The sequence below is a fragment of the Microchirus variegatus genome (assembly GCF_963457635.1).
Source record: "Microchirus variegatus genome assembly, chromosome: 15".
Taxonomy (NCBI): domain Eukaryota; kingdom Metazoa; phylum Chordata; class Actinopteri; order Pleuronectiformes; family Soleidae; genus Microchirus; species Microchirus variegatus.
The window spans coordinates 5,727,224-5,754,449 of record NC_139816.1 but is presented as its reverse complement, the minus strand read 5'-3'; the positions used below and the strand labels follow the sequence as shown (position 1 = coordinate 5,754,449).

General features: G+C 42.4%; 2 protein-coding genes across 2 annotated transcripts; one reads left to right on the top strand and one right to left on the bottom strand.

Moving 5' to 3' along the window:
- Positions 1-317: 317 nt before the first annotated feature.
- On the top strand, positions 318-14,316 carry avl9 (AVL9 homolog (S. cerevisiase)). The gene is made up of 16 exons (XM_083901323.1): positions 318-489; positions 3,139-3,259; positions 5,221-5,306; positions 5,561-5,632; positions 6,100-6,189; positions 6,783-6,849; positions 7,031-7,071; positions 7,156-7,194; positions 7,277-7,346; positions 7,855-8,336; positions 9,015-9,149; positions 9,240-9,459; positions 9,940-10,057; positions 10,517-10,570; positions 11,989-12,077; positions 12,367-14,316. Exons 1-16 carry the CDS (start codon positions 406-408, stop codon positions 12,495-12,497), a joined length of 1,899 nt encoding a protein of 632 aa, XP_083757449.1. The 5' UTR covers positions 318-405; the 3' UTR covers positions 12,498-14,316.
- Positions 14,317-18,454: 4,138 nt separating this feature from the next.
- Positions 18,455-26,982, bottom strand: kbtbd2 (kelch repeat and BTB (POZ) domain containing 2). The gene is made up of 4 exons (XM_083901738.1): positions 26,847-26,982; positions 24,253-24,846; positions 20,716-20,881; positions 18,455-20,249 (listed from the first exon to the last, which is right to left on the bottom strand). The coding sequence occupies exons 2-4, from the start codon at positions 24,423-24,425 to the stop codon at positions 18,690-18,692; spliced, it is 1,899 nt and encodes a 632-aa protein (XP_083757864.1). The 5' UTR covers positions 24,426-24,846; positions 26,847-26,982; the 3' UTR covers positions 18,455-18,689.
- Positions 26,983-27,226: the final 244 nt, after the last annotated feature.

Sequence of the window (27,226 nt, the reverse complement as noted above, 5' to 3'; positions counted from 1 at the left end):
TTTAAAATAAATAAATAAATAGGTGTTTTGATTTAGAGACATCTAGCGGCAGGAGTTAGTTACGCACTGTGTGTATTTATGTTAAGAAAGTTTGGTAATTCCTTGATTTGTAAACACACGCTACGTTAAAAATACATCAAAGTACATTGACGTTACGGTCAGTTCTTAGCCAAGTCGAAAGCGGAAGTGCGCTGGAGTGAACTACCCCACTCTGCTCGTCAATACTGCGGTTCTTTGTGTGACGAAGCGGAACAGAGTGATCGCCGCTGCCGCTGCCGCCGCTGCGTTGTTGTTGCTGCTGCGGAGTAGCTCCGCTCTGTTCATCGCTCCCGGAGCGAAAATCGCCTCCTTTGGCCGTTCTCTCGTCTGACCCCGGAGCTCAGAGCCGTGCAGGGGGTGGTGAACATGGAGCTTCACGGCAGAGACGACGCCAAAGGGCCGGTGCTGCACATCGTGGTGGTGGGATTCCACCATAAAAAGGGCTGTCAGGTACGGGAACTCTACTCCGAGCTAATGTGGCTAACTGACAACAAATAAAGGCGCATTTCCTGCTGTTTTTTGCCGTAATCCTGCTGGATTATGATGACTGTATGAGTGTTATTTTAATAACACATCATATAAATAATCCTGTGGTGGTGATCGGTGTAGTTTACTGTATGACATACAGTGAAGTTGAAATCAGCTGTTTCCCTGGGTTAGCTAACATCTCATCCAGCGCTTGTGGACACGATATTATGACGATATTTGTCATGATACAATATTGAAGTGCTTTTACCACACCGTAATATTATCACGGCAAACGATGTACGATAAAATACGATATTATCATGATATTTATGCCACAATTTGATATTATCACGACACCTTATACCACAGTATTATCATGATAGTTATGCTACAGTACGATATTGTCACGATACTTATGCCATGATATGATATCACAATACTTATGCCACAATACGATATTATCATGATACTTATGCCACAATATGATGTTATCATGATACCTAATACCACAGTATATTATCATGATAGTTATGCTACAGTATGATATTGTCATGATACTTATGCCATGATACGATATTATCATGATACTTATGCCACAATATGATATTATCACGATACCTAATACCACAGTATATTATCATGATAGTTATGCTACAGTACGATATTGTCACGATACTTATGCTATGATACGATATCGCGATACTTATGCCACGATATAATATTATCACAATGTTATACCACAATGCAATATTATCATGATACTTATATCACAAAATGATGTTATTGCGATATTCATACCACAATGCAATATTGTCATGATACTTTTACCACAATATTATCGCAATAATTATTCCATGACGATACAATTTTGTCACAATACTTGTACGACAAAACTATATTATTGTGATACTCATGCCACAATAAGCTATTATTAGGATACTTGTGCCCTGATACAGTATTATCACGATACTTATGCCATATTTTCTCATGAAATGATGTTTATATGTTAATATGTTGTCGTCCCATATATTAACATGGTTTAAATACTCAGTGTCTGAGTACATGCAGACTGTGTGATACTTACATATTGCCACCACAGAATATTGCTAGATAGATGGTACAAGCTGCAAGCTGCAAGCTGATGCTGTGATGATTAATCCTTTATCAGTTCACGGCATCAAGAACAACAGTATGATTTTAGCTTTTAGCTCATTTTACCCGCGGATGTCACTCATGATTGTTACCATGGTGATCTGGTCAGTGATGAAATTTGCTTGTGTTTACGTCATGGTAAAGGGTTGTGTGTGTGTGTGTGTGTGGACTGCGTGTTCATTGAGTTTCATTCTAGCGGGGAAGTTACAGATTACAACTTATCAATTACGAATTTAGTGCTTTGACAGCGGGCGATGCTCAGATATCAGATACAGAACATTATTAAAGGTCAATTACAAGAGTTAGAATAATATGATCATTATTATAACAACCATCCATTTTCTACTACTTTAGTTTTATGAAAAAAGTCAAAATTATGAAGAAAGAAAAGTCATTTAATGGAACATTTATAATAAAAAGGTAATTTGAGACAAAAAAAAAAGTTACATTGAAAGTCAATATTCAAAATTCTGACAATTAAAGGTGCCATATGTAAGAATGTGGCCAAAAACAGTTACTACATTCAAATTCAAAACACCGAGGTCTTTTAAGTTTCGTTTTCTGACGTAACTGGCAACCCGTGGTTGCTCGGCAGGTGAGACTCTACTGACTGCAATGATTGATAGACGGCGGTAGGTGGCGCCACATGCCAAAATGATTTCAAAACATAAACATGATTTGCAGTCTGCAAAATATTTCTTTTAATGCAAATATTTTGTCTGTACTGTTGTTGTTGGTGAGTTCAGTTTGTTATATGAACATTATTCCTGAGTCTCTGTGACATATTAGGAGGATTTTATGGCCAGTTGATTTAGATTTATTACATAATGCACCTTTAAGTCAGAATCAAAGAAATTGTGGGGCATTTGTCTGGATATATGATCGTTTTGACTTTGTAATGAAATCATTTTTTAGTTTTTAAATCGCACAAATGTGTGACATTAGCGTGACGTTGTTTTGACTTTGTACAGTTTATTGTGTAAAATGAGATTATTTTTGGGGCTGAAGCTGCAGCAGAGCTGACCGACGTGAGGAGTCTCTCTCTGTTTCTGTCGCGTCTGGTTGTTGGAGGTTATCTGATCAGGGGTCAGTGACCTCCTGCTGAGCGTCAGATGATCTGTCTGTGTCTCTGTCATCCATCTGTCGCAGCAGCAGCAGCAGGTGCTGGTGTCTTTTGTTCAGATACAGTCGACTCGACTCTCGACCCTGAGGGAGCTGCGGCTGCTGCTGCTGCTGCTGCAGCTCTGAGCTGATCCAGTGTCTGGGTGTGTGGTGCGTTCAGGAGCAGCAGGTTTCAGGTTAATCCTGTAGGACGAGGCTGCCAACAATGGGCTTCTCTCACACGTGAGAGAAAGAGAAAACAAAACCTAGCGTTGCAGCTCAGCTCACCACTGAATAATCTGTGGATTATTTTCTTCGTGATTAGTTCATAAAATAGAAACAATAATCTAACCTCGTCTGCTCTACTCACTTCCTCAGGTGGAGTTCTCGTATCCTCCGCTGATGCCGGACGAAGGTCACGACAGTAACCTGCTGCCTGAGGAGTGGAAGTACCTGCCATTCCTCGCTCTGCCAGACGGGGCGCACAACTACCAGGAAGGTAATGACTCGTGGTAAAATTAGTTTTTTACGGCTACGACGAGACATTTTTTCATTATAGATTTAAAGTAGATTATTTTTAAATGACGAGGTAACACTTTTTATGTACGTGATATCGACATCGCAGCCTCAAGTATCCACAGATCTGATCTAACGTTTGTTTCACTCTAACTTGACACCTTAAAGTGTTTTAAAGGGTTTTTTATTCCCTCTGTGAGAGTGAGAAACAGGATCCAGCTGAGTGTGTTGTTGTTTTTGCCGTCATGTGACGTTCATGTGACAGTCATGTGGTTCAAACTCTGCCCCGCCAAAGCAAACCCAGGGAATTTAAAAGGTCAAAGTTCAGGTGTCGATACACTGGCAGCGACATGGAATGTTTTTACTGCTGAGATTTTGAGTTTTTAATCTGCAGTTTTTGGGACACAAAGCTTCGTCTATTTCTAACTCTATTTTATTATTCATTGGACTGAGGTTTTTCTTTGAATTCAAGTGTGTTTACATTATTATTGGATGAATAACAAAGTAAAAGCATCGTTGGTGCAGACGTGGATACATTTGTCAGTCGGTGTCACTGCAGCACGGATAAATAAACAATCAGACTTAAAATGATGTAGAAATGAAGCGCTCCTTTCTTATCTCCTGTGAAACATGGTTTCAGTGAAATAAAATATCACGACCATCAAAGAATCCTGGAGCAGAAACTGCTGCTCGTGTTCACACACGTTTGTTTGGCTCCACAGCAGCAGCAGCAACATTAGCAGCAGCACCAACATAAGCAGCAGCAACATAAGCAGCAGCAACATAAGCAGCAGCAACATTAGCAGCAGCAGCATTAGCACCAGCAACAACATAAGCAGCAGCACCAACATAAGCAGCAGCAACATAAGCAGCAGCAACAACAGTAGCAGCAGCAGCAGAAGTAGCAACATTAGCAGCAGCAACAACATTAGCAGCAGCAAAATAAGCAGCAGCAGCAACATAAGCAGCAGCAACAGAGGTTTGATCAACGCTCTGCAGCTGTTTGCTGTGGCCTGGCTCCAGACCTCGCTCTGTCGTTGTAAGGCCTGGAACAACCTCATCCTCCTCTTCCTCCTCTTCCTCCTCTAACTCTTCTTCTTCCTCTGGTTAATCTGATTCCAGCCTCCTGGACTCTGCTCTGAGCCACGTTCACAACATTAACACCGACTGTTGTTAGACTTTTGTTAAAGATGAGAACGAAATTAGATTTAAGATGGTTTAAGATAAAGTGGGATTCGAGGAGATAATCTAAGATAAATTGAGATTAGAGGAGATTGTATTAAAAAAGTGGGATTAGGTGAGATAATATACAATAAATTGAGATTAGAGGAGATGGTGTAAAATAAAGTGAAAATGAGATTAGAAGATGGTATAATATTACATAAGAAGTGATAGCATGAAGTGAGGTTAGAAATTACATCAAATAAAGTGAGATTAGATGAAATATTATGAAAAGTAACGTGAGGAGATAGTTTAAGATACAAATTAGATTAGGTGAGATAGTACAAGATTAACTGAGATTAGAGGAGATGGTATGAAATAAAATGAAATTAGATGGCATAAAGTGAAATTAGAAATGGTGGCATAACATAAAGTGAGATTAGATGACACAGTATAAAATAAAGTGAGGTGAGATTAGAGATTAGAAGTAACCATAATAATAATATCTCCATCTTATATAAGCAGCAGAGTTTGTGTTTACAGTGTGAACAGTGTGTGTGTGTGTGTGTGTGTGTGTGTGTGTGTGTGTGTGTGTGTGTGTGTGTGTGTGTGTGTGTGTGTGAAATGTAAAGAGTCCATTGAAAGTGAATGGAGAGAAACAGTGTGTGAATTTTACCCCCGGGTTGATTCAGTTTGTCTGCAGTTTGAAAAGGCTTTGTCACTAGTGTGTGTGTGTGTGTGTGATGATCACCTGACTACGTGTGTTCCTGTCGTTTCCTGCAGACACAGTCTTCTTTCACCTGCCTCCTCTCACTGGAGACATGAAGTGTGTGTACGGAGTTTCCTGTTATCGACAAATAGAAGCAAAGGTCAGTTTACAGAAATCCCGTCATAAAAAACCTTCATTTTGTCCACATTTATGTACCAAACGCTTGTTTTGATGCATGTTAAGTAAAAGGCTGAATGACTCGTATGTGGGTCGTGATGAGCCATGTCTTTGAGCAGCAAACTAATGCTGTGGTTGTGACTCGACCACATCGTCCTCATGATGTTCTGCTCCTGATTTTACACATAATACTTTTTTTTGTTTGTTTAAATCTGAAATCCTTTCCTCCGCCTTCAGGCCCTGAAGGTGCGACAGGCCGACGTCACCAGAGAAACGGTTCAGAAGAGCGTCTGCGTCCTCAGTCGAGTGGTGAGTCGTGCTCGTAAATCTCCCACAATTCAACAGTGACGGCAAATATTTAGTGAGCAGACAGAAGCCCAGGAGGAAGACAAACAGAAAGACTTAACAAAAGGCTCACCTAATTAAAATCTACACATTTATAAGTATATCTTTTCACTGCTGTTGATGTCTCCACCACCAAAGCCCATTAAAAAAAATCAGCTGTTTTATTTCTTAGGAAACTGCAGTTGTTGATCCACTGCTGCCTCAATTCCTAAATTCAAATGTGTTATTTTGTGACTTCGGAGTTTGAAATCCTTCCGTAGGGTTTACGCGAGTGACGTAAATGAAGAAAACGTAGCAGCGATAGAGCAGCAGCTCCTGTGTTTATACGAGCTAAAAAAAAATCTGATTTTCTCTATGGACTTTGGTGTGGGAGAGTGAGCGGTTTAACAAAACGATTCTCTTCATTAACCTGTTTGTTTTTGAACCGGCAGCCTCTCTACGGCCTCCTTCAAGCCAAACTGCAGCTCATCACACACGCGTACTTTGAGGAGAAAGACTTCTCACAGATCTCCATTCTGCAGGTGAGCACTGACAGTTAAAGCTCCAGTGTGTGAGACTTAGCGACATCTAGTGGCGAGACTGCAGACTAAAGACGGAAAACTGTGAAAAAACATGTTCTTTGTTTGTTTGTCTGAGCTTCTGCTACACAAAACACACACACTTGGGCTGGTTTGTCCATCCAGGCTGCCGTTGGCACAAGATGGCCGCCTCCATAAAACAAGACCCCGACTGAAGTACAAATAAAAGTCTTATTTTTAATGCTACATTCCGTTTACAGAGTGATGTCACTTCCTGGTTCATAAAGTTAAAAAAAACAAAAAAACATGGATGCCGAGCTAGCTACTGTTAGCAATGTTAGCAATATTAGTCAATAACAACCAAAATGATTCTTATTTTACTTAATGGTAGTTTCTGCCTAAAAAAACCTCCTAATATTACACACTGGACCTTTAATTGTGCCTTTAATTGAATTTAATGTCAATGTAAGTGTCTGTTGCTAGTTTTTTTTGTTAAGCTGTGGAAAATTGGCGGGAAAATTAAACGTTTTTACGGTGTTTTAGCTTGTTTTTTTTACGGATGTTTTGTTTCTCATTTTCTTTCCTTTACGTCGCAGGAACTTTACGACCACATGAACGGCTCGCTGAAGGGTTCGTCTCTGGAGGGATCGCAGGTTTATTTAGGTAAATAAATCGCAGAATCAGTGACATATGTCAGAATATAGAGCTACTTAAACACTGTAGACCTTAAATTCAAAAATGTAACCCTCCACATTTCTCATCAGAGTTAAAAGACGACAACCCTGTTGTTTTTTTTTAGTTATGAGGCCTTTAAACTTTCATTTTCTGTAAACTCGTCTTTCAGGATTATCGCCAAGAGATTTAATTCTGCACTTTCGTCACAAGGTAAGAGGAAAAAAAACTGTATAATTCAACATTATATGAAGGTATTTTTATAGATTAGTAAACATCTTTACTTTTTAATTGCAGGTTCTTATTCTCTTCAAACTTATCCTGCTGGAAAAGAAGGTACAAACAACCAAACATGGTTTTTTATATGAATTCAGTGTTCTTATAATTTAAACCTGAACTTAATGTGTTTGTTTTTCAGGTGCTGTTCTATGTGTCTCCTGTCAACAGACTCGTCGGAGCGTTGATGACGGTTTTATCGCTGTTTCCAGGTCAGTGAACGTTTGAGCCAATGAATAAAACATTCACTTAAGTCTGATATCTTAAGAGTGTTTTTGCCACTTTATCTCATCATTAAACATTACTTTTTTTGACTGGAAACTCAAGTTTATAAACCGCTCACTCTCCCACACCAAACCCCATAGAGAAAATCATCGATTTAACATCACAGCACACAGGAGTGGTTGATCCACTGCTGCCTCCATCACTAAGTTTAAATGTGTTATTTTGTGTACTTTGGTGTTTGAAATCCTTTGTTCGGGTTTACTTCAGTGACACAAAGTGACCACACGAGGCAACAGTGGACCAGCAGCTCCTGTGTTCACATGAGCTAAAACTGCTGATTTTCTCTATGGGGTTTGGTGTGGGAGAGTGAGTGGTTTATAAACTTGAGTTTACAGTGAGAAAAAAGGTTTAACATGATGTTTAACAGTTATTCAGGATAATTCAGGGAGTTTAGAGTTTAATTATTTAAAAATGTGTTTTTTTTGGTTGTCTCAGGATTGATCGAGCACGGCCTGGTGGACTCGTCTCACTACAGACCAAAGAGCAGCGTGTCGGAGGAGCCCAGTCTGTTGGACAGTTTCTCTGCAGCCGACGAGTTCGTCTCGGTGTCGGTCACTGACGCGCTGGAGCTGGAGGAGGAGGCGGCGGCGGCGGAGTCGGCCCCGCCCACCGCCGAGGAAGGCGAGAACGGCCACCTCCTCAAACCGCCGTCGCGGACGTCGCCGGACTCGTCTGAGAGCGACTGGGAGACGCTGGACCCCAGCGTGTTGGAGGAAACTGGACCCAAGGAGACGATGACGACGCCGGCGATGGCAGCAGCGACAGAGGCGGCGACAACAGACTCCTCCCTCAACAAACCAACCACGCCCATCACCGTGCAGCCGCAGCCGGGCAACGGTCAGGGGGGCGTGATCCAGGGTCTGGTGTCCGGTCTGGAGGAGGATCAGTACGGCCTGCCGCTCGCCATCTTCACCAAGGTACGAACGTTTACGGTCGGCGACTTAAAACGCTACTACAGCGCCACATACAGGCCAGATGTATGTACTACAGCATTTAGAGTCATTTTGTGTTTTTGTGTGTGTTTCAAGACCAACTGCGGTTAATGGCATCAGCGGTAACACACGTTAACGCATGACGCCGTTTCCATGACGACTGACCGGAAAAGGACGCGCGCGACGTCATGTTTACGTGATCCCTATTGTTAAAATTAGTCTCTAAAGTAAAGCTAAACTTTAAAAACAGACGCACACATACGCAGTACACAGGTACTCTGGTTATTTGTAGCGCTGCTCTTTTCCTTTAATAAACAGACCGTTCCAGTTCCACTGTAGGCACGCTAACCGGCGCTAAAGGAGCTAACACAGCTAATGGAACTAACACAGCTAAAGGAGCTAACACGGCTAAATGAGCTAACGCAGCTAAAGGAGCTAACACAGCTAATGGAGCTAACTGCTTAAGAGTGCCTGACATGATGTCACGCGCGTCTTTTTCCGGTCAGTCGTCATGGAAACGGCGTCATGCGTTAACCTAGTGCCCACCTCTATTCATTTGTGAATTCAGCTCCATTTTAAACGACGGCCCCTTCAAAATAAAATCCTGAAACGAGTCTCCGCTTGACAGTAACCACCTGACCTGTGACCTGTTGTCGTTGCCAGGGTTACCTGTGTCTGCCCTACATGGCCCTGCAGCAGCATCACCTCCTGTCGGACGTGACGGTGCGGGGCTTCGTCGCCGGGGCGACCAACATCCTCTTCCACCAGCAGAGGCACCTGAGCGACGCCGTCGTGGAGGCCAGTCCTCAAACTGTTTTTTTTTTTTTTATTTGACTTTTTAACGAAAGCGAGAACTGAGAGTTAAGACGTGTTGTTTTGTCAGCGCAGGTGGAAGAAGGTCGGATTCTCATCCAAGACCCGGAGCTGAGGAAGATCCTGAGCTTGACGACGGCGGACCTGCGCTTCGCCGACTACCTCGTCAAACACGTGACGGAAAACCGCGACGACGTCTTCCTGGACGGGACGGGCTGGGAGGGCGGAGACGAGTGGATCAGAGCTCAGTTTACGCTTTACCTGCACTCGTTACTGTCGTCTGCTCTGCAGGAAGGTCAGTGTCCAACCTGCTGAGGATTCTTCTTATTCTTGTTCTCCTCACACCAAACCCCAGAGAGAAAATCAGCGATTTAAGCTCACGGGGACACAGGAGCTGCTGGTCCCCTGCTGCCTCGTGTGGTCACTTTGTGTCACAGGTCAATCTGAACGAAGGATTTTAAATGCCGAATTGACAAAAATGACACATTTGAATTTACTGATGGAGGCAGCAGTGGATCAACATCTCCTGTCAATGGGGTTTGGTGTGAGAGAGTGAGTGGTTTACAAAGTGACACAAAATTCACTTTTCTGTTGTAAAGTCTACCTCAGAGTGAGATATTTTAGTGTTTTAGGTCATTTATGCAGTCAGTCATGTAGGTAGTATAGATTTTGTGCTCCCCGTCATTACACGTGGAGCTTTAATGACATAATGACACATAATGAGGTTATTATTAAGAGGGGAAATGAGCGTAAATGTCTCTTCTGTCGTCTCCAGATAACGAGAGGCTGCTGGCTGATTACGGCGCCGCGTTCACCGCAGCGTGGAAAATCACACACAACCACCGGGTGTGGCTCAGCAACAAGCACCCGGCCATGACCTCCATCACCCCGGGGTGAGTGGTCAGCCGTGACGTCAGCGCGATGAATTATTGAACGTTTAAGAGGAAAAAATAAATCACTTTTTGTGTAACTGGAGTTTGAGACCTCTGCATTACACTGTGATCAGGTTTTATTTTGTCTTAAGTCGATAACACAGTGAATATTAAACTTAATCTTGGCCTAAAGTTTAAATTATATCACAAAATCATAATAATTCGAATATAAACCTACTTTACTTTGGAAATCCGTGTTTAAAACCTTAAATATAAAAATTCAGACTAAAGAATTGGTACTTTAATGAGTTTTATTCACTCCAACATTAAAAAAAAAGATGAATATTACAGTATAAAATGAGTAAAAAAAGACTTAACCTGATCTTTAAATGTCATTATACTTTCATTAAAACACCTTTAAGTGTGTATTTGTGTAAATATGACATAATAATGTGGTTGTTATTGTTTGTGTTGTTGCAGTCATCCGTTCCAGGGTCAGTACAGCGTCGCTGACGTGAAGCTGCGTCTCTCACAGTGAGTCGTCCTTTATTTATTACACTCTTTTTCTCTCGTTTCCTTGACTTTACATTTGTGTGTGTGTGTGTGTTGCTGCTGCCCCCTGCTGGTGACGACTGACACGACCTCATTAAAGGAGTGAAATATTTCAGTGTCATGTCCCTTTTCATGACTAGAAGATTCTGAACGGTTATATATGATAATAAAGGACTATTTACACACTTTTGGTAACTTGCACTAATTAAGTGCTTTTATTTTGAAAGCCACCGCAATAAGACGTCGGGTTTTAATGTTGTTTTCTGTGAAAACTAAATATGTTCACAGGACACTGTTTTTGACTCTATATGTTTTGTCACTTTATTGTGTTAATGTTAAACAGATAAACTTGAGTGTATTTCCACACGTGAGTGAATCTCAGTTCAGTGTCTGACACACACACACACACACACACACACACACACACACACACACACACACACACACACACACACACACACACACACACACACACACACACACACACACACACACACACACACACAGTTTGTCACGTTTGTTTGTGTTTGTTTACTAAAGAAATGATGACAAAGTTAACAGCAGATGAGTCACCAAACACCTGAGGCTTAAATGACAGCAGTGACAGACACACTGTGTGTGTGTGTGTGTGTGTGTGTGTGTGTGTGTGTGTGTGTGTGTGTGTGTGTGTGTGTGTGTGTGTGTGTGTGTGTGTGTGTGGACAGTGTCCACTTACATCCTCACTTCCTGGAATGAAACCGTAGCTGGAGTTCAGTGAGCGTCAGCTCTGTTTTTCGGAATGAAACTGGCTCGTATGACACACACACACACACACACACACACACACTAATCTCATATATTGTCATCAAACACATCAGTTTCAATCCAACTTCTGTAGTTTTCCCCAATGTTCCCGAAATGTCCTCAAAGAAACACAACAAATGATTATAAAAGGACACAAAATGACTACAAAGAGACACAAAATGACTATATAGAGACACAAATGTGTCCTCAAAGAGACACAGAATGATTCTCAAGACACAAAATGTCCTCAAGAGAGACAATTATTCTAAAGACACAAATGTTAGTAGTAAGTGGTCGTGGTCGCTCGTATTTTTAAACGGGTCCAGTTGAGGTTTCTGCGTTCAACAGTCCAGTCCTGTGATCCCATCCACGTTTTCCGTGCGGCGTGAATCATTTGGCCGTATTAAAAGGTAACGGTGTTTATTTTCAGAATTAAAAGAAAATAATTGGCTCATTAGAGCAGCTGCTGTCATTAATCCACGTGACCTTTGATTATTTAAAAAACAAAACATTTAAATCAGGTGACACAGGAGAGAGAGAGAGAGAAGGTCGTGAGGTCAGAGAGGATTCAGTGTCAAAGGTCAAGGTTTTCTCATGACTCCGTTTATTCTCCACAGCTCGGTGCAGAACAGCGAGCGAGGGAAGAAAATCGGAAACGCCATGATGACGACCAGCCGCAGTGTCGTCCAGACGGGCAAAGCAGTGGGTAAGAAAGCACAGTTACCACGGTAACGCACAGGAAGCTAAAGATTAGCTTGACAAAATGTCGCAAAAGCATGTCGAAGGGAGTCAGAGGGCGGGGCTTAAAGTGCTAACATCTGAAAATGTGCGTGAGTCTTTTAATTCAACCCCATTGAACCGTCCCACCGTCGTGGGATATCGGCTAGCGCAAGGATTAGCCCGAGGCTAACAGACGCGGGTTTTGTTGCCGTAAATGGCTTTGTGTTTTTTTAAACCCAGATTGACCTGAAATCTCACCTGCTTCTCCACCTCAGGTCAGTCAGTGGGCGGAGCCTTGACCAGCGCCAAGTCGGCCATGTCCACCTGGTTCTCCACGCTAGCTCAGCCCGCCGCCGCCGTCGCTCCGCCGGAGTCTCCTGACCCTGCCGCTGAGGTCAAACCCTGACCTCCACGTTCGCGTTTCCTCTTCACTGACTCTGTCCCTCGCTGTCCTCTGCTCGTCCAGCTACGGTGAAGCCTGACGGTCAGTAAGCTGCATTTTAATGAAGGATTGGAGAGGGGAGTCTGGTGCCCCCGTGTGGACGAGAATGGTACGGTCCAAACATCCACTGTGAGGCCCGGGAGGTCGTGACCCGAGGTCGTGACCCGAGCTGCTTCTTCTTCTTCCTGTGAGACACTAAACGTGTTGTCGTTTTCACTCTTTGCTGCACGTCGTCCAATATTTTGATAAATAAATAAAAAACGAGGGTGACACCTTAAAAACTACTGTAAAAAAATATTATTTTCAAACAAGAAGAAAAATTCAAAATGTTCCACTTCTTTTTTTTTATTTTTTTATTTTTTGGAATTTTCCCAAATCCTCATAACTGACAAAGTGTAGTAAAAACTAAAATTTGTCCAAATGTTTAAAAATAAATACATCAGAAAAAAACATTGTTAGCTAATGAATTCAAATTTCACGGTCAATGGTAAAGTAATATATTTTCATTTTAGTTACAAAGGTTTCCAAATTTGTTAGTTTTTAAAAAATTATTTAACTTTGTCAATATTCCCAGCATTATGCTAACATTACCCGCATGCTAACTAGCCTAGCAGCTAGCTGTATCCTCACAAATGTTAACGTCATGGACAAAAAGGGAATAAAAACAGTAAAATTAAGAGTGAATTTAATTTTTAAACTTGTATTGCACTCAGTTAATTAGAAATATTGTCTACAGATGGATATTTTTGACTATTCTGACTTATCTCCACAAAACGTACAGTATTTATTAGCAAAAATATTAAAGTTTTCAGATTAAAACACATTTCTTATATTATTTAAAAAGGCAGTTATCACAGATTGTTGCTTTTGATAATGAAGAAATTAACTTGAAAAGTTTCTGTCAATATAAATTCATTTAAACTGTCATTTTACAAAAAATAAAATAAAAAAAATACAAATTATAAACGCTGTTTATCCTGATGAACCAAAAGACTTAACTTTTAACTTTCACCCAGGCCTTTTCTACCAAACTGTCAGTATATATTTTCTGATTTATCTTCAGAATCCGCACGAATTTACTGCAAAATCTGACATTTTTAAAATTAAAAACACATTTCTGAGATTATTTAAAATCATTTAAACTCATTTTTTTTAATGAATTAAAGCTGTTTGTGAAATAACCGCTGTGTTATTCCGTGAATCCTTGTGAACCTAAACAATAATAATCCCGGTATACGTTAATAAAACTTCCCGTAAGTATGAAGGGAAGTCGTTAATCTTCACCCACGCCTTTTATACCATATATAGTATATAAATAAAATATATAAATAAATATATTGTGAAAACTATATTGAGTAAAAGCTGAAGATCGTTTCAAAAGTCTCATAACGTATTTATTTGTCGTGTTTGAATTTTAAAATAATCCACGTTTTGTCATGACAACACTGGAGCGAAGAGTCCTAATCTGTTAATCTGTGGACCATCGTGTGTTTATTTGATTAGTTTCTTCTTCTTCTCACAAATCAGCCATGAATTCACGTCGATTTCTCTGATATTATTGTCATTTTTTTTTTAAAAAGTGCTTCCAGCCTCGTTTTTGCTTGAAATATTCAAATAAGTGTTGGATTAAAAAAGTTCTGTTCACTTTTACATCCTGACCTGCTGTGTTTAAAAATGATTTCAATACTTTTGGGGTCTTTGTTTATTTGTTTTCTGGTTTGTTAAAGGTATGAGTTTCAGTTTTTTTTGGTTTTTTTTACCCTCTTTTTTTCTATTTAAGAGATTTGAATGTATCGTGAAGTCAAATTTGCAGAATATTTTCCTGACAGATGCTTTTAATGTATTTGAGGAGAATGTGATGATATTATATTGCTGGATTAAAAGAAAATAATTATATTAAAGTATCGCAGACTCTTTTTCTTTATGGTTTTGTGCCTCTGGAAACAATCGATTAGTTGAATAAATAAATCAGTTAACAGAAATAAAGTGCTGTATGTGTGATTTAACGTTCATATTCCACATTTAATCATAGATATATGGGCTTATTTAGTGTTTTAATTAAATATATCAATATATTATTGACTTAATTTTGATTCATTTACCGTCATAATTATGTTAATTACGTGAACTGTACGTCGTTCTAAATCAAAACAAACACTTTTACTTTAAAACTTCTGTGAAATATCATCATAGCAATATAAAAATATACTCACCATTTTAATCTTGTTTTCTCAAACTAAACTCCAGAGAGAAAAGTCACTTGTGACCTCAGTCTCTCTCTCTCTCTCTCTCTCTCTCCACAGGTGTGTGTGATTGATTGATTGATTGATTGATTGAGTGTGTGTGTGTGTGTGTAAAGGTAGCTGGAAGCTGATTGGTTGATCCTGCACAGGTGGTTCCAATATAAGAGGTTTAATCAAATCAGCAGCTGTGGACTCTTTCTTTAAAAAAACTCAAGTATCTGTCACGTAATATCGTGCTGCCACGTCACTGAGCATAGTGCTGTCGAGTCACGTAATATAGTGCTGTGTCATCATGTAATGTGTTGTCGTGTCACGTAATATAGTGCTGCGTCATGTCATGTCGGGCTGCCGTGTCGTTAGCATAGTGCTGTGTCGTGTAACCTGCTGTCATGTTGTGTCGTGTTGTCCTGCCACGAAATAAAATGAGCGCTGTGTCATGTAGTAAAGTGCTGTGTCATGTAATATAGTGCTGCGTCATGTCATGTAGGGCTGCCGTGTCATTAGCATAGCGATGTGTCGTGTAACCTGCCGTCATGCTGTGTAGTGTTGTCGTGCCGCGAAATACGAGTGCTGTGTCATGTCAAGTAACGTGCTCAGGCAATATAGTGGTGCTGTGTCATGTTGTATAGTGTTGTGTCATGTAATGTGCTGTTGTGTAGTGTCGTCGTGTCACGTAATATAGTGCGGCGTCATGTCATGTAGTGCTGCCGTGTCTAGTAAAGCGCAGCGTCATGTAATGTGCTGTCATGAGTTGTGTCACGTAATATAGCGCTGTGTCGCGTCATGTAGCATAGAGCTGTGTCGCGTCACGTAATGTGCCGTCATGTCACGTGGTACAGTGCTACGTCATGTCGTACAGTGCTACGTCATGTCGTACAGTGCCGTGTCATGTCTACGTTGAGGACAGTTAGCATGGAAACATGAATAATAGCAAAAATGAAACATCGACTCTGCGTCAGGAATGTTTTTGGTACGTTTTTTTTAATAAATTAACGTTCATTCAAAATACAGTGCCAAAGGAATATGATGCAGCCAGACATGCTAGTTAAGGGTTTTTGTCATGAAGCACCTGTGCTCATGTTTTTAAGGTCAGAGCGAGGGTGGGAGGAGCCCCTTCCCCCTCCCCCCCTCCACTACTATAACTACTACTACTGCTAGTGGTTGCCGGGACGATTCCCGTAGCAACAGCCCCTGGGCCAGCCCTCTCCTCTCACAACCAATCAGCAGCAAGAATCCTCAATATTCACTCAGAGAAATGAAAAGAAAAAATGGAAAAATTCTACCCACAATCACACTACAGTAATGTCTGATATTAAATAATAATAAAAAAAGACACTAATACAAAATAGACCTGGTTATTTTCCCCCACACTAGAACAGTTGTCTTTTTTATAACATATGAAAAATATATATTTTATTATATATATAATTCAGCAGCTTGGGAATAATAATAATAATAACAATAATAATAATAAAAAATACATGAGCCTGAAACCAACGTTTGAACCGAGTGTGTGTGTGTGTGGGTGATGATCACATGACGATCACATGACGATGGATGAACAGTGAGGTGGCGTAAATGCTGGCTGTGTGGAAGACCTGTGTGACGGACAGGCTGAGGAGGCGGAGTCAGGGGGCAAAGGAGGGCGGAGCCGCGAGGGAGGAGAGGCGACGACCGGACCTGCAGTCGCCCTCTTCTGGATGCTGCTCCTCCGCTAGCACCGCGAAAAAAAAGATCGCAATTTTTTTTTGTCTACGTGGATTTAAAGACGGCTCTGAAAAGCTTTTTGATCGACTTTTTGGTGGAAGGACACAAACATTTACCAGATTTAAGTGTCAATAAAGTACGATATTTTGTCAAATCTAGCTCTCGTAAAGGTCTCAGGGTTTATAGTAGAATATGTAATAAACGGCTCATAAGTATGTTTAAGTGCTTTAAAATGAAAAAAAAAACATTTGGTTTTCGTAGCCTTCAAAATAAATTTTTTTTTACGTGCTTTTAAAGTGGGCGGGGTCTTGCTTTAAGGTGGCGGCCATTTTATGCTATCAAAATTAGGAAACTACAGTGGCCTTCACAGCCCACAGAGGATGTCTGCAGTCTGCACTCTAACCACTAGATGTCACCACACTGGACCTTTTGAAATGCAAAGCTTGAAACAGAAGACGACGAAAAGAAAGCGAATATAACGATTTATAAAGACACGCAGATAATCTGCAGAACAGGAAATTATTAAAGTTTTTATTTTTTAGTCATTATTTATCGATGAATCATGTAATCCGACAGAACGAGCAACGGGAAAATCTGGAACTATATTTTATCCAAATCGTACGTTTGAAGCTTTGAATTTTAAAGGTTTTTGTCCGTGTTAATCAATTGGGATACTAAAAAAATAACGTCACTTTTGAGTTACAAAATATTTTTGAGTTTCTAGTCTACAACCAGGAAAACGACATTTCCTGGTGGATTTGATTGGTTTGATTGTTTTCTTTGTAAAAATAAGCTTCTTAAATGTGAATGTTTTCCGTTTCTTTTGCTCCATAAAAGTCATTCAAAGACATTTTTTTTAAAAAAATTTTTTGGACCAAACAAATGGATTTATCTAGAACATGACAAAGCGTTTAATCGTTGATGAAAACAATCGTTAGTTTCAGCTCTGTTAAGGTTTAAATCTTGGTTTTTGAGAACTTTACACTCTTTTTTTCACACTGATTGTTGCTCAAAGTAAGAGTTACTACCACGACTCAATCCAGTATTTGAAAGATTCTTAACCAACAGACGTAATATTTAGTTCTCTGCAACCGTTTTCCCCGTCAGTGAAGCTTTTCTCGTCCACAAAGTCGTGAGAACTTTTCAGAGCCAAACTTTAACGGTGCGCAGTGTTTGACGCTCTAAACGGTAGGATTTTCTACGGCGTATCCCTTTATCAGTGGTGAGAGGAGGAGAAGAGGAGGAGCCTACATGTGGAGAGGGGGGGGGGGTTTTGGTACAGTTGCCATTGTCATTCAGAGAAGGTTTAGCAGTTAAGTGCATCATCATCATCATCAAAAATCAGTTGACATTTAGATTATCACATTGTAGAAACAGTATGATGTAATAATATCTAACAAATGTCACAAATGACAGAAGGAAAACAAAAAAAACAGAAACAAAAAAACAGACATTTTCAGATTACTAGTATTTTTTTAAAGGCATAATACAGGTTTTTCTTGAAGTGCGGTCGTACGAGGAAACGCCTCGTCTAATATGTCTATTACATGATTCCAATAGGTTTTAATACTTTATATATTTACTTTTAAGTTTTCCCTCACCGTCCTGCACCAAACTCCATAGAGAAAATCAACGATTTTAACGTCACAGCACACAGGAGTGTTGACTCGCTGCTGCCTCCATCAGTCAGATCAAATGTGTCATTATGAGACTTCAGTTAATCCGGAAAAATTATTTTAAACACCAGAGACACAAACTGACCACACGAGGCAGCAGTGGACCAGCAGCTCCTGTGTCTCCATGAGCTAAAATCACTGATTTTCTCTATAGATTTTGGTGTAGGAGAGTGAGCTGTTTACCAACTCTTACCGTTATTGAAATATTGTTGGACTTAACCTGGTGAAGTCATTGACCCCCCCCCCTCCTCCCCATACACCACACTTCAAAAAAACAACAAACAAAAACCTGGACTATCCCTTTAAGGGCCATCTTTTTTTTTTGCTCCAATCTTGTTTTGGAGCTCCTCCATCACTCGACAGCAGCAGCAGCTGCGTCTGATGAACGCCGCCATCGTCCGTCAGGAAAATCCCGCTGCGACGCAGAAAAACGTCAAACCCTTTTGTCTGAGAATTCGTCGTCCGCTCCCCCCGCGTCACGCTCGTCCCTCTGCGTTCAGTCAGCGAGGCTACGGAGGGGAGGTTAAGAGCTATACGTGGGGGAACGTCACCAGCTCGCCGTCCACTTCGAACTCCTCCGCCCCGTCGGGGGAGAAGAGGTACGTGGGAGGTTTCCACGGAGACTCCTCCAGACAGGACGGGTACAGCTTACCCACCGCGCAGCGGAAGTCCTTCCCCAGGTCCCAGAGCACGCGCTCGGACACGGGCTGCCGCAGGTACCAGCGGTCCAGCTCCACGTCGTACTGATAGATGGCGTACTTGGCGCGCTCGTTCATGTGCGTCTCGCGCATGAAAATGCACAGAGAGTTGAGCAGCACCACCGCCCGCACGCACGGGTCCGAGTAGCGCTTGGCGGGGATGTTGGCGGCCAGGCGCCACTCGTTCTTGTTGACGTCGTAGATCTCCACGGTGACGGACGAGCCGTCGATGGTGCTCGTCGGCAGGCGGATGCCGGAGTTGCTGACCACGTGGAGGCCGCCGATGTAGAAGATGAGGTCGCCGAAGGCGGCGGCGGAGGCGAAGCAGCGGCTGGTCTTGCGCATGGCCATCTCCACCCAGGTGTCGGCGCGGGGGAAGTAGCAGTACATCAGGTCGTGCGTCATCACGTAGATGCAGTCGTGCGCCACCACGGACGTGCTCCAGTTCCAGGCGAAGGGCAGCGGGCTCATCATGCTCCACTCGTCCTTCTCGCAGTCGTAGCGCTCCACCGTGCGCTTGTTCAGCTCGCCGCCGACGTTATCGCCGCCGATTGCATAGATGTAGCCGTCGCAGTAGACCAGCGAGGGCTTGATTCGCGCGCACAGCATGGGCGTCTTGGGCACCCACGTGTTCTGCTGCGCGTCGAACCAGAAGAAGCTGTCGACCGAGCGGAACATGGCCTGTAACTTCCCGCTCTTCCCGTGATTGGTGATGGAGTTCTTGAGCGGGATCTGCCCGCCGGCGATGAACACGTCGTTGTCGGGCGTGACGAGCGTCCCCACCTTCTGCAGGTCGCCCGGCGGGTTGCGGAGCTTGTACACCTTCTCCGCCTGCGGGCTGTAACAAACGACCGCCGTGGGCACAGACTCGCACATGACGTAGCCTTCGACCTGCGTCTCGGACAGCGCCTCCATGAAGATCAGCATCTCCTCCTTGGTCATGCCTAACCGCGGCTTGAAAAACTTGGGCATGGACTTGTAGAGGCCCTGCACCACCACCGACTTGTCATTGGGCGGCAGACCCTGGAACCAGGCACGCTGCGTCACCTCCGACAGCGCGTCGATGCGGATCTGGCTCAGCACGGAGGACAGGTGCTGCGAGCGCGACTCCATGTTGTACTCCAGCCACAGCATGGCCGCCTCGCGCACGGTCTCCTCCTTCTCCACGTTGAGGTTGTCGCTGCTCAGGACGTCGACGAGCAGCTCGTGGGAGAGCTGCAGGAAGGCCTCCTGTCGGTAAACCATGGGGAACTTGTGCTCCACCATGCGCTTGGAGCTCTGCTTCAACTCGCTGCAGCTGAACAGGTCGCCGATGCTCAGCATGCGGACGCAGTTCTCAGCATTTATCTTTTTCACCAGATAGTCTCTGCATTGCAGCAAGACGTCCTCCACCTGAGAGCGAGAGAGAGAGAGCGAAGACAAAAGAGAGGGACTCGTTCAGTACGTTCTGTTCTCTCTGAATCAACAGACACAGAAAAGGTTTCATTTCAATAATTCAGACACAAAGAAAGACATTTGAGACCATATATCAAGTACAAAAGACACTGAAAGGAATAGGGTATTAAGTGCAGTAGTGACACATCATTAAATCTGAATTTTCAATCTGGAAGTTTTGCATCTCTCTCCCACACCAAACCCCATAGAGAAAACCATTCAAATGTGTCATCTTGTCACTTCAGTGTTTGAAATCCTTCAGATTAACACCAGTGACACAAACTGACCACACGAGGCAGCAGTAGACCAGCAGCTCCCGTGTTCCTGCGAGTTAAAATCACTGATCATCTCTCTGGACTTTGGTGTAGGAGAGTGAGCGCTTTACAAACGGAATAAAAAGTGAGTTGACGGTGAGTTCAGTGACCTGTAGGAAGCAGGCCGTCTCGTAAAGCGGCTCCACCGTGCTGTCGCTGATGGCCAGGTTGCCCGTGTAGGCGTAGGTGATGATGATCTGCAGCGTGGCCGCGTCCACGTTCCTCAGGTGGACGTGGGTCTGCTTGCTCTCGCTGAGGCCGCTCATGAACATCGCTCTGCAGGAACAAAAACAACAACAATAACAACAGTTAATTGACGCAAAGCTGGTCACATAATGAGTACTTCCTTGAAAAAAAAACCCTGTTAAATCAAGTGATAATTATAATAACACAAATAATTAAGCTTAAAATAAAAGAAGTTAGTTTTTGCATGTATATTTACAGCCTTTAAAATCTGGAAAAATAAAAATCTAAGATTATATCTCTAAAATATCAATAATTGCCTGAATTAGTGATACAAAAGTGTTAATAATAATATTCATTTATTTGGGTTATTTGGAGCAGATGTGATGACTAAACATCACAGGATCATCACTGTCAATCAACCAAACACGCGTTCACACCCGGCTGCAGGACGACTGTGAGACAGGTGAGCTCTAACTGGAGGCTCTGACTCAGCACTGACTCTCAGTGTGTGTGTGTGTGTGTGTGTGTGTGTACGCTGCCTACACTTCCACGTGGACCGTTCTACTTCAGTTCTCAGAGTGACTCACAGCTTCTTCAAACATCCTTTTCACTCCATCAATTACTCATATTTTAAAAACACGTAGTGGATTAGCATTCGTCTCCGGAGCCAAACACACACACACACGTGTCAACAATAGTCTACGACATCTTAAGAAACATGTTCACATCTTTATCTCACTGTTAGACAAACGCTTCCAGCAGGAGACTGGAGATGGTAAACCACTCACTCACCCACACCAAAGTCCATAGAGAAAATCAGTGATTTTATCTCACAGGGGACACAGGAGCTGCTGGTCTACTGCTGCCTCGTGTGGTCACTTTGTGGCACTGTGGCAGATCCGAATTAAGTATTTCAAAACAGCAGAGTGACAAAATAACATACTTGAACTGACTGACGATGCAGCAGTGGATTAACAACTCCTGTGTGCTGATTTTCTCTATGGGGTTTGGAGTGGAAAAGTGAGTGGTTTTACAAAGCAACACAAACTTTGGTTTCTAGTTGTTGTCCATGTCTCAGGCTGGTTCTCTGAGTCTTTATAAACAACCAGTTGTACTAGAAAAAAAAGTTTACTGAGGATTAAATGGGTTAATATGGTCTAGAAAACTCAGCCTTTCACTCTAATTGTAAACCGTATGTCCAAGTTCAAACGAAGACAGTAGATTTGAAACTACATTTTTTATGTATTTGTAGGGCTGCAACAATTACTAGATTAGCACTAATTAATCGTCAACCATTCTCTGGTTTCAGGTTTCTTTGCTCCATATAAAAAACACTTTTTTTTTTAACATTTATGACCCAAACAACTTAATTGGGGGAAATAATGGACAAATTATTAGATTATAGAAATAATTGTTAGTCGCAGCCCTGCCAGTTTGTGAATAAAACGGTTAATTGAGTAAGAAACTAGCAGATTCATTGAGGAAAAATGTCGCCGTTGGCTAAAATTTTGACTTTGTGCAGTTAATTTTAATTAATATAATGGGAACTGGAAGATAATGAAAGATACATTGTTTAAATTACAGCTCTCTGCTGCTGAACAGGGGCTTTGGGGAGTGTGTGTGTGTGTGTGTTGATCACAGTGGGACTAAACCTGCCAGCCTGGATTACGCAACTCTGCAGGCATACATACCCCTGCCCTGCATTCCCCCCCTCCTCCCTTTTCCTCTCTGTCTTTCTTCCCCCCTTTTCCTCTCCATCTCTCACCAGGACCTACGTGACCAGACTTCCTCCCTCCAGAGTCCCAACGTCTCCCCCACTTTCTCTGAAGCAACGCGTGTGAGTGGGGAAGGAAGGAAGGAGGAGGAGGAGGAGGAGGGAGGATACGCAGCAGAGCGGCAGGAAAAGAGGGATGGTGTAGTTTAGAGGAAACACAACAACACCTCTGAACCCTCCAGGGGAAATGCTTTGCATGTTCGCACCAGATAGCGAGCGCGTGGGAAACGGTGGGGACGTCGAGTCGTCCGGCCCTTTTCTTGGAATGCATGTGTGTGTGTGCAGCGAGGGAGGAGGGGCTGAGACAGGCAGAGAGGTAGATAACGTGTCCGAAATGCGGCATGAGCCCCCGTCATGTACAGATGGACTCTTCCCAGAGCTGAGGCTGCTGTTGCTGCTCTTTATACATTTACTGCAGGACACACACACACACACACACACACACACACACACACTCTTTATTATGCGATGTTGCGAGTACAAATGAGGCCTCCCAGGGGCCTCGAGGGATAAACGTCTGTGGTGCTACAGGTTAGCGACGACTTCGTCTGTTCCATGTGGAACCACATCAAAGATGGCAAATTGAGCCTCCTGTTATAAAGGGAGAGCTCTTGTGTGTGTGTGTGTGGTTGTATAATGTTAAGACACAGTCGGAAAAACACATTGGGCAGACAAAAGCGTGCAACCAACATCGGCTTTTCTATTAAAATATGAGAAAAATCACTAAATAACAACTAAGTGAATGTTTTTCTTTCATAAAGGCCTGTTAACTTCAGCAGTAGAGGAATATCAACGGCCCTAATTTACAACTATACGATAATCAAGTCGCCAGCTGAATGTCAGAGAGCCATTTCGCTGACGGTTCACACTTGTGAAAAAGCCTTCTTTAACCACTTCATAAAAAGGTTCACCTCCTAAAATATACACCGACTACGTCTACAACGTTTTGAAAACGTGCAAAACTCGATCTTGTCGTTGGACAGCTTTTTTCAACAGGAAAGTCAAGTTTGTGTCACCCGCTTACCGCCTGCACCAAAGTCCATTGAGAAAAATCAGCATTTTTACATCACAGCACATAGGAGTTGTTGATCCACTGCTTCCTCCATCACGAACTTCTAATGTCTTTTTTTTTTGTCATTTCTGCCTTTAAATTCATTTGTTCAGATTGACCACAGTGGCACAAAGTGACCACACAGGGCAGCAGTAAACCAGCAGCTGCTGTGTCGGCGTGGCCTAAAATCGCTGATTTTCTTTATGGAGTTTGGTGTGGGAGAGTAAAAAGTAAAAACGCTGTCCAACTTAAAGATTAAAAGTCGGTATTAGGTTGACTGTGATGTGTCGTTACATCATAATCCTGAACAATCACTCTAAAGGAAACATCACCTCCTTATTTTCCGTCCTCGACGTATAGTGTGGGTGACACTTGCTCTACAGTGCCGTGCATTATTCATTGTAACAGTAGGAGGGAGAGCGCTTCCATACATAATAACTGCGTCGCACGATGACAATGTACCTACACCTCAACAAACACCCACACTGTGACAGGGAATAACTGTCGTCTTTAAGCACAAAAAACCTGCAAACGCTGCATTATTTATTGAAACTGAAGGAGACGGCGTGGTCACAATCAGCTCGTTAAAAAAGATAAAACAACAATTGGGGGGTGATAATGCTGTGGCGCACTTACCTGAAATAGGAGCTACATGTGGCCAGGACCATCTTGTGACACGGGAACTCGGTTTCTTCCACCAGCAGCACAACATCAGTCAGTAATTTCTGTTCGTAAAAGAACTTGAGCTGCTCCAGCAGGGAGACAGCGTAGTCCGTGTTGACCGGCCTGCGCTCACTGAGATCCGACATGGTTGCATCCCATGAATCGCGCCCCAGTTTTGAACAGTCACACGGGCCGGCAGAACCGGACACAAGCCAACCAGGAGAAAAAAAGAAGATATCTATCTATATCTATACTTTTACAGATACGGGAGGGTAAACCTGAGGCAGCAGCTCCTCAACACCTCCACTGGCTCAAGTGGAGGTGTTTAACTCCTGTGTGTGTGGGGGGGGGGAAACACTCTCCGCAGCTCCTTGTTCTGGAGATGAGCTGAAAGATGAGATGAGAAGGTTTCTGGGGACCGTGGAAACCGAGTGTGACCGTCAGGAGTTGAGAAGAAGGGGAGGTTTTCACCCTCGTAGGTACATGTGTTGTCTGAGGTCATGCAGTGAGGCACTGGGGACCGGAGGTAGAGAGGAACTGTCACAACACCGCTACATCAGTGCTCGTCTGAAACACAGCATAAAAAACAAAGAAATTAGCAGGACAGAAAGAATAGAATAGACAGGAGCAAAAGAAAAGGGTTCACCTTTAGTGTTACACCCCCATTCAAACAGCATTAAAATTAGGGCTGCATCACTTTTTGTTTCCACAACACTAAATAATGTTGTCAAATGTCAGTTTTAATGTGTTTTTTTGTTATTTGGAGCAAAGAAACCAGAAAAGATTCACATTTAAAAAGCTGAAAAAGTTTGAGTAATTGTTCAAGTTAATAAACAGAACACTCAAACTGATCTAATTTAATATTTTACCTAATTCTTTGCTAAATTGTTTGTAGATCCACAAAAAAATCCCCCATGACTCATCTGTGAGTGTTGAGAACCACCATTTTAAACTATTACACTGTTTATTCCTCTTTGGTCATAATCAGCCATTTTAAAAGCATGACTGTGTCACAAATAATCTACTTCCATAAAGACGAGAGAAACCACAACATGACTCAGTGAAAATTTTTTCTCTGCTTGTATTTACATTTTTAGTCTGTACATTGTGAAACAATATTTCAGCCTTTTTTGGATGGTTTCCTCCAACTTTGCTCTAAACTGGACTGATCTGTATTGTATTGGTTTAGCTTTACTATTAATAAAAATGCAATATTTACCGATTGCATGCATTATGAATTAGTCCAACTTTACAGTGCTGTTATAACGTAGACAAAATACTTGAGAACAGAATTATTTTGAAATTTGGGGAAACACTGGTCAACATTTTAGGGCTGCAGCTAATGATTATTTCAGTTATAAAACAGAAAATATTCACATTTAAGAGCTGAAAAATCCTAAACTTGGCTTCTTAATGGTCAAATAATCGATTAATCATTACAGCCCTACAACAAGTACGCGATTAATTGAGAAAATAGCTGGCAAACAAAGGTGTTTTAGCTGTAAGAATCGAGCGCCTCTGCTCACACCCCAAACATCTTTGTGCTTCTTGGCAGGAAACCATGACACAGTGAGCTTTCACCGGCTTTAAGCAGCAGCAGAACACAGAGTACAGACCTGATGCAGAACAATACTGAAGCACTGCAGCTACCACATGTGGCATCAGGTCACAAAAAAATCCCAATACATACTAAATTAAATAACATTAAGTGTTAAATCAACCTCTCACGTTAACATTTAAATTACAGGTGGTTTGCAGGGATGCATTTTTCAACCATCACCACACAGCGATGAATCAGATTTGCTGGTAACACACCCAGACTCTCACTCATACCTACCAACGACATTAGTCACCCATTATCATGTTTAAAATACATAAGGGGACACTGTATGAGTCATTGTTTTGTTTAAGAATAGTAATGGGTGCGATGTTAACATAATGTACAGACTGTGGAGAAATGTTAAAACCAATGTTGGACCATTATAACGCGTTAACTTCATGCTACATACACACGAATAACATTAAAAACGTTTTACACACACACGAATATGTTAAATATGAGGTTATAATGGAGATAAACGCATACAATTCTCAGAACTAGTCTGACGCTAGCTAGCTACAGTTAGCACGTCACCGTTAGCCACCATGTCCAAAACAAACCCAGACTAAAAAAACAGGCACGCTTGGGTTTACTTAAACAGACGTTTACCGTTCTCTGTAGCTTTAAATCAAATAATTCCATCACATATGTGACTTCTAATGTTGTTTTTTGATCAATATGTGTGATCAGTTTGCGTCGGTGTCATGTTATGTCGCTGCAGCGAGTTAGCAGTCTTTAGCTTCCCTCCACTGCACAGTGACGGTGTCGGCTAACGCGCTAGCATCTCCGCCAGCAAGTCGTCACACACTCGAGCATCGGACACCATCAATTTATGTGTTAAATTTATCTAAAACGGGGCAAAATAAGAGACACAAAAACAGCACAGGTACCAACATTACAGAGCGGTCATGCTGCTAACTAGCACCACTTTAGCTTAAAAAGAGCTACATAAACGGAAGCTGGCTACCTGCGAACATCCAGACTCCACCGCGGTCACTGTTCACACGCTCAACCGTCGACGAGGCTTTTCCTGTCCGCACAAAAGTTGCCAAGTAAGCGCCCGAAGCCGAAATTAGACATTAAACGGTTGAGGAGAAGCGCCGAGCAGCGGACAACCTTTCAGCGCATCATAAGCGCCTGAAAGACCAGAGGCCAAATTAGGAAAACACGCATGCGCACACACTAAGAAGCCCGACAGCGACCTCTGTCGGACAGACGCGCGCACAACAGGACTGCAACCGGAAAACATGACGTAGTTCTGCCAGTCAGAAATACGTCATTTTACGACCTTTTTTTTCCCCTCAGAATTTTGGCTTTTATTTGATTATTAGATTTTTTTGTATCACT

Excerpts from the sequence above, each read along its gene's own strand:
- avl9 (XM_083901323.1), top strand. The coding sequence starts at position 406 with ATGGAGCTTCACGGCAGAGACGACGCCAAAGGGCCGGTGCTGCACATC. Across the intron at positions 6,850-7,030 it reads GGGATCGCAGGTTTATTTAG|GATTATCGCCAAGAGATTTA; the intron begins GTAAATAAATCG and ends CTCGTCTTTCAG. Across the intron at positions 9,460-9,939 it reads GTCGTCTGCTCTGCAGGAAG|ATAACGAGAGGCTGCTGGCT; the intron begins GTCAGTGTCCAA and ends TGTCGTCTCCAG.
- kbtbd2 (XM_083901738.1), bottom strand. The coding sequence starts at position 24,425 with ATGTCGGATCTCAGTGAGCGCAGGCCGGTCAACACGGACTACGCTGTC. Across the intron at positions 20,882-24,252 it reads ACATGTAGCTCCTATTTCAG|AGCGATGTTCATGAGCGGCC; the intron begins GTAAGTGCGCCA and ends TTGTTCCTGCAG. Across the intron at positions 20,250-20,715 it reads AGACGGCCTGCTTCCTACAG|GTGGAGGACGTCTTGCTGCA; the intron begins GTCACTGAACTC and ends TCTCGCTCTCAG.